This window comes from Mustela lutreola, chromosome 11 (genome assembly GCF_030435805.1).
Source record: "Mustela lutreola isolate mMusLut2 chromosome 11, mMusLut2.pri, whole genome shotgun sequence".
Taxonomy (NCBI): Eukaryota; Metazoa; Chordata; class Mammalia; order Carnivora; family Mustelidae; genus Mustela; species Mustela lutreola.
Window position 1 is genome coordinate 89278040 of NC_081300.1, and position 12072 is coordinate 89290111.

At 50.6% G+C, this 12072-nt stretch overlaps 1 protein-coding gene across 2 annotated transcripts in view; it reads left to right on the forward strand.

Moving 5' to 3' along the window:
- FBXO21 (F-box protein 21) overlaps positions 1-9262 on the forward strand; it is a 54103-nt gene extending 44841 nt beyond the window's left edge. For both annotated transcript variants that reach the window (XM_059138876.1, XM_059138877.1), the window contains exon 12: positions 5107-9262. In XM_059138876.1, coding sequence (XP_058994859.1) covers positions 5107-5294 — 188 coding nt within the window. In that variant the 3' untranslated portion in view covers positions 5295-9262. The remainder of the gene's footprint in view (positions 1-5106) is intronic.
- Positions 9263-12072: the final 2810 nt, after the last annotated feature.

A 12072-nucleotide genomic window follows, 5' to 3' on the forward strand; every position in this document is an offset into this window, starting at 1 on the left:
AGTTGAGAGAGTGAATTATAAGCCACGTGCATGCATGAGATCCTCAAGTAGTTTTAGTCTACATAATTAAGAGAATTTTCCTCTCATATGTTAGATTGTACTTAAATCCAAATGGGGAGAGATAGCATCTTGCGTGTGTTTAACTTTTGTTCCCACTAGGGGGCATGCTTTAGTACTTTCTGGAGACCAGCGGGGAGCAGCGCATCCTATCTCAGCTTCCCTCTGTACTTCTTAGCTACTGCAGAAAGTGAACATCACAGGTGGTCAGAATCAAGTCAGCTGCCCGTGTTGGAAGGCCCGTCATTCCCTGCAGTGTGAGAACCCAGTCCTTACGTGTGTCTTGTGTAAGAATGAGCACGTGCCTCAGAGGATGCTTGATGCATGGTAGGCCTCGCCAAGCGTCAGCTCCCCTTTCTGTCCTTCGTCTGACACTTCAGAACGGGTTTCCACCGTGAGCCGTCGGTGGCAGTCCGCACGTGCGGCGTGCGCGTGGAGTATCCCATTTCCAGCCACTGCCAAGCGGGGTATGGCTGTTGGTTTTAAACTGTGACTGTCTCAAGTGCCCATTCTGCCATGTCCCAGCAGTTCCACCCCTGGGTCCTTCCACTGGAGATACAGTGACACAGGTCTCTGTGTTCTTGTTATACTAGGACAAAGGTGTCATTCGTGCGACTCCCCTGGTAAACTGGGGTCTGTCCAAATCCTGGAATGCTAAGCTGCAGTCAGTCCCGTTGCTGATAAATGCTTCCCGTGTGGCATACATACTGCACACACGCATGTGTACATGTGTGCAGTTACGCTGTACACCGAAAACAATCCAGATTCTCTTTATATGCAGTTATGTTTAGCTCCTTCTGTTTGTGTTCACAAAAGAGGGTCTAGAAGGATACACTCACAGTGGTTGGTTTCTTCTCAGGAGGGGATGACTCTACGTGGTATTGCCATAGTTGTATAGAACTGTATTTGTGTACCCAGTGGCTGAAGTTTTTTATTTTTTTTTTTCTTAAGTAGGCTCCATGCCTAGCCTGGGGTTCAAACTCATGACCCTGAGATTGAGTCGCATGCTGTACTAGCTCAGCCAGCCAGCCAGCCAGCCCTGGGGTAGCTGAATATTTAAAATAAGATAAGGAGACGCATTTCTGTAAAAATGTCAAGGAAATGGGGAAGGTCTTAGGATTTCTCCAGGACTTTTAAGTAGGCCCTGTTTGATATTTTCTCACGAAAGTTTTATATTGCTCAGTTTTTTCATTCCCCTTCAGGTAAATTTTTTTTTAAACTTTATTTAGTGAATTTCCCCCTCTTAATACATAGTCAACCATCTTCATTATCTTTTCTTCTCAGAAAAGTTCTTATCAAGGCGCCTGGGTGGCTCAGTCAGTTAAACATCCAACTCTTGATTTCATCTCATGATTTCAGGGTCCTGGGATTGAACCCCGCATTGGGCTCTGCACTCAGCGAGGGGTCTGCTTGCGATTCTCTCTCCCTCTCTGTTTCCCTCTGCCACTCCCCTTGCCCCTGCTCATGCTCTCTTGCCTAAAAAGTCTTTTTCTTTTTAAGATTTTATTTATTCATTTGAGACAGAGAGAGAGAAGGAGCAGCAGGGAGGCAGAGGGAGAGGGAGAAGCAGACTCCCCACTGAGCTGGGAGCCTGATGTAGGGCTTGATCCCAGGACCCTGAGATCATAACCTGAGCCGGAGGCAGATGCTTAATTATCTGAGCCACCCAGGCGCCCCCCAAATAAATCTTTTTTTAAATGTTTTTATTGGGGCGCCTAGGAGGCTCAATGAGTTAAGCCTCTGCCTTCAGCTCAGGTCATGATCTCAGGGTCCTGGAATCAAGCCCTGCCTCGTGCTCTCTGCTCAGCACGGAGCCTGCTTTCCCCTCTCTCTCTGCCTACCTCTCTGCCTACTTGTGATCTCTGTCTGTCAAATAAAATAAATAAAATCTTAAAAATAAATAAACAATGTTGTTATTATTATTATTATTACCTCTTTCCTGTTTTGCTAGGAGCCTGGGCAGGTAAATAAATGCACAGAACCCAGCCCCTGTCCCTCTTACCCGCCAGACATGGGGCCACGACCACTGCCTTGGGCTGCCGCTGACCCCTCATGTGACTTCCCAGACGATCTGTCTGTGCCTCTCGGGCCCACACACAGAACTGGCTCACATTATCCTTCCAGATCCATGATCAAAATCTGACCTTGACTTTGCTCTCCTCCCAGTACTCGAGCTGCTACTTAATACACACAAAAACGGGGCGGGAGAGACAATGCTAAAGCATACGTCTGAATTCTTTTGAATGGTTGCTGTCAGCATGTTAGTCTAGACAGTTCTTTGTGGTGGGGACCGTTCTGTGCATTTCTTTCGCAGTGACCCTAGCCTCTTCCCACCTGATGTCAGTGGCAGCCCCCAGTGGTGACAACCGGATCTGGCTTCAGATATTTCTTTGTTCTGCTAGGGGCAGAATAGCCCCCTGTTGAGAAGCACTGCTCTCCATAGACTGGCAACAGAGCTGTTGTTCGGAATTACTGACTTGAGTTCTTTTTAAATATTTCCATCCTGCCTGCTGATGACAGGTAATGGTAGTTCCTCCAGAGACTTGAGCCCAGCCCCCCATACTTCTGCGTTCTTCTGCAGGGGACTCTGAGGCCCTCAGCCGCTTCCCTGGCTACGGCACTGGCCATGGTTCCAACCTGTGCGCCTGCAGTGCTGCCCTCAGGGAGGGGCGCCAGGGGCAGATGCAGGAAGGTTAGAAACCTGTAACCCCTAAATGAGGAGCTTAAGTTCTCTACAGAGATCTTGTCGTCTGCAGTAGCAGTCAGGGTTTGCAGGCTACTCCGTCTCCCTTTTGAAGAACCTCGGGCTTCTGTGTGCACAGAGCACTGTCCGATAGAGCCTGCCCTGCCAGGACCACGGTGGGCTCTTGAGTCAGTCCCCTCTCCTGCATCCCTGCCCGTGCTCTGGTGCGTCTCCTACTCTGATGCCTTCCGCTCTGCCCCGGGCTGTCGGGATTCGAGTCCCGGCTGCCTCCTGGGCCAGGGCTTTTGGTGCGTGTCACGGTTCACTCAGTTGGCAGGGACCCCGTGGGGAAGGCCGCGTGTGTGCGTGCACTGGGAGCGGGAGCCCGGTCACGTGCCACAGTGGCCGGTGGGGCAGGAGCCCCCCCACTCCACCCCGGGGCAAACCCCGCAGGCAATCTGTAGTTGTGCTGCGGACAGGGCGGCCCCGACGTGTGGCCTCCAGGCTCGCCGTCCAGCAGTGTGGTGCGTTACTGCCCCTTCCCTCTCAGCGTGTGGGAAACCGGTCACTTGTTCTTTGGGCTGCCTCGTCTTCCGAGGAGTGCATGTGCCGTCGTGAGCCCCAGGAACTGCATTGGGCAGTCTGACCGCTCTCACGCGCTCTCCTAAGTGAGGGTAAGGCGGTCGTGCGGTGTTCTTTACACCAGGTTCGTGTGCATGTCCCTCAGGAGCTCCCAGAATACCTGAGCAGGTTCCATGACCCGCAGTCTGTTAGCACAAAATGTCTGTAAATTCCTCCCTGTCCTGTGGGGAAAAAAAAGTTAGATTGAATCATGCAACTCCTTCCCGCTCTCCCAACATCAGGGCAAGTCAGTGTTCCCCAGAGATGTTCCTGTGGTGACTGGGGACTCATGGCCTCTGCGTGGACGGGGCTGTGCCCTGGACTGGCATGTCAGCATGTTTAACCAAGCTGTCGAGGGCTGCACTGCGTGTGTTAGGCTCGCTGGAATGAATCCGAGTGAAGAGCTGTGCGGGCTGTGGCTGTGTGTTAGCCAGAACCACCACCACCCGGGGGGCCAGAGCGGGAGGATCCGCCTGGCCCAGCTCCTCGTGGTGCCAAGTCCTGGGGGACGAGGCTAAGTGACTCCTGGGTCGGGGGCTCAAGACCATCTTTTCATTGGGCCTTTGGGGAGCGGTTTTTCTTTTATTTATTCATTTATTTGTCAGAGAGAGATCACAAGTAGGCAGAGAGGCAGGCAGAGAGAGTGGGGGAAGCAGGCTCCCTGCCAAGCAGAAAGCCTGATGAGGGGCTGGATCCCAGCACCCTGGGATCCTGACCCGAGCCGAAGGCAGAGGCTTAACCCACTGAGCCACCCAGGCGCCCCGAGGGGGAGCTGTTTTTCAAAGTTTTGCAGGGGAGAAGTGGTGTGAAAGGATTTCAGCCTTCTAAATACCTTGCCTGTGTTGTCATCTGTTTGTTGTAATCATTCCATTTGAGAGGAATCTTGCTATTTCTCTGGTGGCAGAATGGCTAGCAGGGAGAGGAGGTAGCATGGTTTCCTAGGAGACCGGACAAGTAGTGATAAGCCACATCCATGCACAGGTTGGAGGTGCGAGCCGCTCGTCAGCTCCTCCCACGGGCTCTCAACACGGCCAGGATTGAAGGGAGCCAGGAGGAGGAGTGCCGTCTGTGCGGGAGCACTCCATTAGCAGACAAGAACGGTGGCAGGTGCGAGACTTGGAGCCATACAGTGTGGAGGCTTCCCGGGTCGAACCTCTGGTAGACAAAGGGCAGGCTCAGATGTCCTGGTCCCGTACACTTGGCTGTCAGTGCGATCAAGTCAGAGGAACGTGACGAATCTGTAGCTTGCTGGCCCTCCAGAGACAGCTGGAGATTTGCTGGGGCCGACCTCTTGCTCAGAGAATAGGAGAACGTTCTGTTGAGTGCGGAGCTGCGGGGGCCCATTCCACCGTCCCCAGCCCCCCGCTGCCATTGTCCTCTTACCTCTTCCAGATTCCATAAACATGTCTCTCTTTTTCCGCCATGTCAAAATGCCACATGAAAGGGGTGAGAGATAGGAAGATGCTGCAGCCATGTCCGTTTTATTTTTTTTTTTTTTTTTTTTTTTTTTTTAAAGATTTTACTTATTTATTTGACAGAGAAAGATTACAAGTAGACAGAGAGGCAGGCAGAGAGAGAGGGGGAAGCAGACTCCCTGCTGAGCAGAGAGCCCGATGTGAGGCTTGATCCCAGGACCCTGAGATCATGACCTGAGCCGAAGGCAGAGGCTTAACCCACTGAGCCACCCAGGTGCCCCAGCCATGTCCGTTTTAACGGCAATTGTCCATGTGCCTCTTTACCAACAGAAAACTTGGAGTATAACGTGGAGCCTCAAGAAATCTCACACCCCGATGTCGGACGCTATTTCTCAGAGTTTACCGGCACACACTACATCCCGAACGCAGAGCTAGAAATCCGGTATCCAGAGGATCTGGAGTCTGTGTATGAGACGGTGCAGAATATTTACAGTGCAAAGAAGGAAGACGCCGAGTAACGTCTGGTCGAGGACACTGCACCTTTGCCGCTGCTGCTGTCCTCCAGGAGAACAGGATTCCGGAAGAAGACGTCTCCACGGATCCCTCTGGATTCACACCACCAGGAAAGCCACTTAACCAGTAGTGCTGGTTGCCTCCTACCAAGTCTAAATAACGTGTGCTCTCCTCCAGCTGCAAAGACAATGTTGCTCTCCGCCTACACTAGTGAATTCATTTGACGGCACTGTGTTCAGTGGCATGGCTTGTGTGCTTGTCCTGTGGTGACAGTTCGTGACATTCTGTCTTCATGAGGTCTCACAGTCGACGCTCTTAGAGTCATTCTTCCTGCTCACTTCCCCTACGTCTGTCTCCCACCTGTCTCAGAACATTTCATTTGCCAGGCAGGAAGGGGGTGGTCCTGTGTTGGCCATACTTTCTCTCTGATTTCTCTGCGGAACACCGGGGCGGCTTGTCTTTTCACCGTGAATTTAGTTGCTTGTTCAGAGGGGAAGCGGTGAGTGATGGTGGCAGCATCTGAGAGATGGGGACATTAACAGACTAATGTAATCAGAGTCATCTGCATTTATTTTTTCTAATATTTGGAACAGATTTCAGGCATTTTATCTTCTCCCTGATTTGACTTGGGAGAATGGCATAGCTTTTCCTTCCGTGTTCCTCTCACACTTATGCTCATCTCTCTGTGAATTCTTAGTTTTCTGTTCCATTACATAAAATCTTCTAAAGAAAGTACATAATAATGGCCATTATGGATGGGTTTTCCCACATTCATCCACTGTTCCTCCCTTTAAAATAACTACTTTTTGTTTCCTTTTAATTTTAAGAATTGTTCCAGTATCATGACTAGATCTTAAGTCAGTGATGGGTTCTCTTTATTGTAGGAAGTATTAATCTGGTGTTAAAATGTTTACTTTTAGAAATCACACACGGTGGTCTCCAAAAACCTAAAAAGGAGGTTTCACTTTGGTAACCGGAAAAAAGAAATAATGAACCTTATACGTTTTTTAAAAAGGAAAGAGGAGGTTCCATGCCCCCTGTCATCCATAAGAATCACTCTAAGACCCTTTTGAGTGTGGCGGGGTGGAGACAAGTAAAACGTCTTAAAGAATGTCTGATCCATGGGGAAGGAGGCGGGGTGTCCTTCTGCTTTCTCGAAGCACTGCTGTCCCGAAGATACCACTGGCTCTTGCTCCGTGCCCTCCGTCCCTGAGCGTGAGGGCACCGAGTTCCTGCACAGCTCCAAACGCCGCCACTCTCCACCTGCCTGTTCTCAAGCAAGCTAGCTAATTCGTAGTTAACCAGTAGAAGCTAACTTCTGGAGTTAGGACCTAGTTACTTTCCTCTCTGAGTTGAGAAGAACCCAGTTGTTCTGGTGAGTGAGGCTCTGGGGGCTGGGATCCGGCCCCGCCTCGCCGCCCATCCGTGCATTTGCATGCTGTTTTTCCACGCCGTGTTTGATGACTGCCTCTCGTTTCGCCCTGGGAAGCCCTGGGATAACCGAGGTTTGGGGAATCCACCTGAGACCATGTCATGGTACCTGGCGGCTGGTAAGCAGTTACTAGAGGTGAGGGTCTGGCGGGCCGGCGCCTGCCAGCCCGAGTTCACGCTCGCCAGTGTCGGCGTCCCTCGGCAGTCAGATGTAGAGCCCGATGGGTTAGATCTGCCTGGGCAACGTGACCACTCACAGCACCCCGCCTGCTGAGGCCGGGGATCTAACACTACTCTCGTTTAAAGGTGAGAAACTAGTTAATCCAGAGGTAATACTAACCAGATGCGTTACTAAGAAACTGTGGAGCATGCTGAGTTATAACCATTGGTTTTCTGGTTTGATTTCCTTTTTTTCTTAGAGTAACATCGAAGCCAAGAAGGATGGTTTTACTTTACTGACCCAATGTAAATATGTATGTAGACTGTTTTTAAATGTGTTTCTTCATGAATGCTTCATTCGGCTCCAGGAAGCCTGTGTCACCTGTGTAAGTTGGTATTTGGGCACTTTATATTTTTCTAAAAACGTGTTTTGGATCTCCTGTACTCTAATAAATCATAAGTTTCTTTTTAAAATTTTTTCCAAAAGTTTTCTCCATTTTAAAAAGCCCTGTTACAACAAAGTAGGACTTTCACGATGTTAAAATATTAAATATTTGGATATAGTCACTTCTTTTCTCTTCAAATGAATGCCAAGATTTTTTTGTACAATGATTAATAAAATGGAACTTACCCAGAGAAACCACACAAGCGGCCTGCCCAATTTCGTTTCGGAACAGAAAGTCCGGCCTTGACAACAGCAGAATGTCCCTGGCTTCTCTTCTGCTCCAAACATCCAAACATTTGCTCTACCAAATTTTTCATAACGTCGGTGAGTGCACAGGGCACCTTTATTCCGCCGGCTCCTCCCAGACGCCAGTTCCCGTCAGCCGGCTGGGAGAGGCGGAGCCCGTGGTTGTCACGCGAACAGCGCAGCTTGTCCAGTGCAGCTTGTCGGTTGTTACAGTCTGTGTTGTGCAAAGGGCAGGTACTTCGGGACGTGCGGGTTCTCGGTGCGTTGTTAGCACTGGTGTGGTAGCTGCGGGACGCAGGGCGCCCGTCCCCCCAGCGATGCTCTGTGTGCTGTGCAGAGAGGACCAGGAACAGGCCAGTCCCCAGTATCTGCGCTGCGGTGGGTCTCAGACCTGGAACATACTGTCGTGCGTTGTGACTTTGTGAGAGGAGAATGTCCTGTGCCGTGACTTACCTACTTCTTGGCCCCTAGAACCTTCCTCCCCAACACACACGCACACACAGACACACACACACACAAAGCAGCCCCAAGGTCCAGTGTTTGTGGACGTACTTTGGGAAACACTGTGTCATCAGTTATGTCCAAAACTAGTCTCCGTTTGCCTCAGACCAGTTTGGCCAAGTGTCTCGTGTGAACAACTTCGTCTAACCGGATTTCGGACAGCCGGCTTCATGTGGTCTCCACCCAAACCTCATAATAGATCTCTTTATAAGTGCATTTACACAGCAAAATTGTTTAATCATGAAAACCAGCATTAATACTGTTGCTCCGTCAGTTGTACATTTTCTATATCTACTCGAAGTCTTGCTCTAATTTTAAAATGTCTCAGTCTTTCCTAACGTATTAAATTGAGTCAAACGTTCACGTTCTAGGCTTTCTTCTACCATCCGAAGGCGAAATGCTCTTTTTTCCTTCCTCCATATTCTAAGTAACTAAAATTGGATTACCAGCAACTTTTTAATTTAGAGGTATCCTGTGGCCGTAATAATCAAGATGTAGCTCTTCATGTCTTACTGTTTGTAGTTTTTTGGAGGAAAGGAGAGAATGTTCTCCTAGACAAAATGCAGCATTTGGCTGAGTGCCGGTTTCTTTCTGGAGACGTCAGCAGTTGTGTTGCGCTTGTGCTTTTGTATTCAAGCTTCTCTGGAGCCGGCACTGGCTTCAGCTAGACTCTTCACAGCAACCCTCTAAGGCAGGGCCAGGTCGTCAGTGTTTCTGCGAGCCACGGAAGGTCACATGTTCTTTGTTTTCATAAACGTAGAAGACCTTCTCAGCGTGAGGGCTGTAAAGAAACCGGCCGTGGGCTGGGTCTGGCCCATGGGCCGCAGTTTGCCAGTCCCCGCCGAGGTGTAGGCCTGCCCGCATCCCACTGTCCGGCCGGGAGGTCGGGAGTGTACTGCTTGGAGGCGGCACGGCTGGTGGGACGCCTGGGTGTGTGATCTCCAAGCTCCCGCTCTAGGCAAGGTCACCACTGCCAACTTGAGCAACTACCTCGCACCGGTTTGACCTTCTGCCTTGCAGCCACTTTAACTTCTAAATGTTTCCGTTCTTTAACACTTAGACTCTTGAGAGGAAAGGACATTCCTTTGGTGAATAAAATTCTGTGCAATTATAGAACAAATGTATTATGGCCATTTAGCGATGATTGTATTAGGGTAATGCTAGTTCTATAATAAATAGACCCAAAAATTTCCTCTGGCTCGAACACAAAAGAACTTTCTTGCTCACCTGCCACCAGGCAGGGGAATGGGGTTGGGGGGAGATGGCTGTCTGTCTGCTGGAGGCTGTGTGGGAGCGAGCATGGAGGGACATGTCCGGGAGGGGTCAAAGCACAGAGGCTGTGGGTGGCCCTTGGCACTGCCACTCACATCTCGCAAAGGAGGCTGGGAATGAAGACCCAGAAACCCAGTGGCCAGTCCACTCTGGGTGTGCGCTCGTCGCAGCAGGACGTGCCCCCTTCCCAGGGAGACAGCCTCTGTGAGGTCAAGCTGTGGCGGCAAACATTGCCCACGTCAGTGGCTCAGACTAGAAACATATCGCTTGCTACTGCCACCCCACGGCCCCCAGGCGATGGGAGTGAGTCCTCACAGGTCCCGCTGCTAGCCACCGTCCATAGTCACCGCAGCAGGTGACCATGGGAGGGAAAGAGGAGGTCCCACGCCAAGCCACATATGTCACTTCTGCCTCGGTAACCAGACAAGTCACAGACCCACAACCTAACTCCAGATGAGGCTGGAGAATGGCTTCCCCTCTGCCCAGGAGGAAAAGGAAAGGTTGGGGGCTCTGCCTGGTCTGTGCCTCTCACCCCAAGCCTCTCCTACTCACTGCCTGCGTCCTGCCCAGGGTCAATCCAGCGTGGCTCCTTGGGGACCAGCCCCATGACCCAGAAGTTTTGACCCATCCTCCCCAGTACCCATTTGGTGGGTATTCGGAGACCTGGCAGCCACAGTGATGAGATCCTGCCGGGCAGGCACTGTGAAGACATCCTCACCCCCACCACCATCCTGGGGAGAGTGGTTGCTGTGCCTCCCTGGTCCCCTCACTAGGACGGGTTGGGGGTGCATCCTCCCTGGGAAGTGGGCATCTTGCACCGTGTACTTCCGCCTGCTGCAGGGTTTGGGGGCCAGCCCCAGACTTCTGTTTATCTTTACAAGCTTGTGAATCTTCTGGCAACGATTCCTTCGGACACTTAGCAGGCTATTAACCTATCTGCCTGTGATCGTAGCCCAAGTTCTTTTCCAGAACTTGAATGGGTCTGCTTTATTTCCTTCGCGGCTCTGCCCCGTGTCTGTCCCCACCCCATGTCGTACCTTGCTGTAAGTCGCAAAGGGCAGTCAGCCCTCTCCCTCTTCACCTGCTTCCCCTAGACCAGCTGCAGCACCAGGGGGTCCACCTTGCAGACCATAAGCCCACATTTTACCCTGTGCAGCCCAAACACAGCCCTCCCACCTCCCAACCTGCTGTGTGTGTGCCCGGCTGCCAAACGGACTCCGTACAGTCTAGGTTTTTGTTGTGGCCGGGGTGGTGGCGAGGGTGGTTGAGTTTCAAGTGGGCTAATGTTTCCATGGGAAGTTCTCCTTTGTTGGGCTGTGCGGGATGGGGGTGGGGGAGGACAATGATGGCGGGTTTTCTGGCGACAGGAAAGAGCTAAAAGCAAGTTGTTTGGTGAACTTAAGGAGTTGACAGAATAAAGGAAAGAAATTTGGGGGAGAACCAGTGGGAAGAGCATGCATTACAGAATCCTTGCATGGTCAGATTTTCCATCTACTTCCCTTAGAATGACAGAAATCTTGGGCCGCCTGGATGTACAACTCAGGGTGCCTGGGGGCTCAGTCATTGGGTGTCTGCCTTCGGCTCGGATCATGATCCCACGGTCCTGGGATTGAGCCCTGCATCGGGCTCCCTGCTGTGCGGGAAGCCTGCTTCTCCCTCTGCCCCTCCCTCCCGCTCAGGCCCGCGCTGTCTCTCTCTCTCTCTCAAATAAAATAAATAAAAATTTTAAATAAATTTAAATAAATTTTAAAATAAGCTTAAATAAATAAAATTTTAGAAATAATTTTAATTTCGGTAAAATTTTAAAATAAAAAACGTACTTGAGAGAGAGCACGAGCAGGGTGAGGGACAGAGGGAGAAGCAGACTCCCTGCCGAGCAGGGAGTGGGGCTCCATCCCAGGACGCTGGGATCATGATCTGAGCCAAAGGCAGACGCTTAACCAACCGAGCCACCTATGTGCCCCCTTGAGTGTCTTTTAATGTGCCCACCTTAGTGCCAGGTGCTGTGCCAGGAGACGTATGTGTCTGTCCCCTGTAAGTGCTAATCTGCATATTTTCAAGGCCTTTCTGGTTACATATTACACAGTCTTTGCCCTCATCTGCCTCTTACAAATGCAGAATAAAAGAAAGTACAGTTGCCAGACATTCTGGGTAATAGCTACCTTTGTATGAAACTATTCCCACAGGATTAGAGCATTTGAAAGCTAAAGGCCTCCTGAACAGTTAGCTAGTGTTAGACCATTGTTCCCTACATTCTACAAAAGGAAATAATGAGGCCCATGGAGGTTACGTGCCTTGATCTGGCAGGTGGCTCTGAGCAGGTACTCGAGCCTGGGCCTTTGGACTCGACTGCACTGCTGTTTCTCTCACCCCCAAATTGCTTCCTCTGAGGGTTTTTCCTGCCCTACAGAGAGTCTCGCTAATAACATCAGCCCTTATTCCCCGGCATTCAAAACCTTGTTATTTCTCCGCGGCTGTGCTGTGGCAACCTCCCAGCCAGCAGCAAACATCCTCTGACCTCATACATTTACTTGGACAGAAAATGAGCCGGTGTTCTTCATCCCTCACCATTTCAGCACTTTGTCCTCTTGAAGTTTGGGGAGATATCCAAAACCCATGAAGACTTTTCATTTAATTAATGAATTTATTATTATTATTTTTTAAAGTTTCCACCTATTAGAGATCACAAGGAGGCAGAGAGGCAGGCAGAGAGAGAGAGAGGCGGAAGC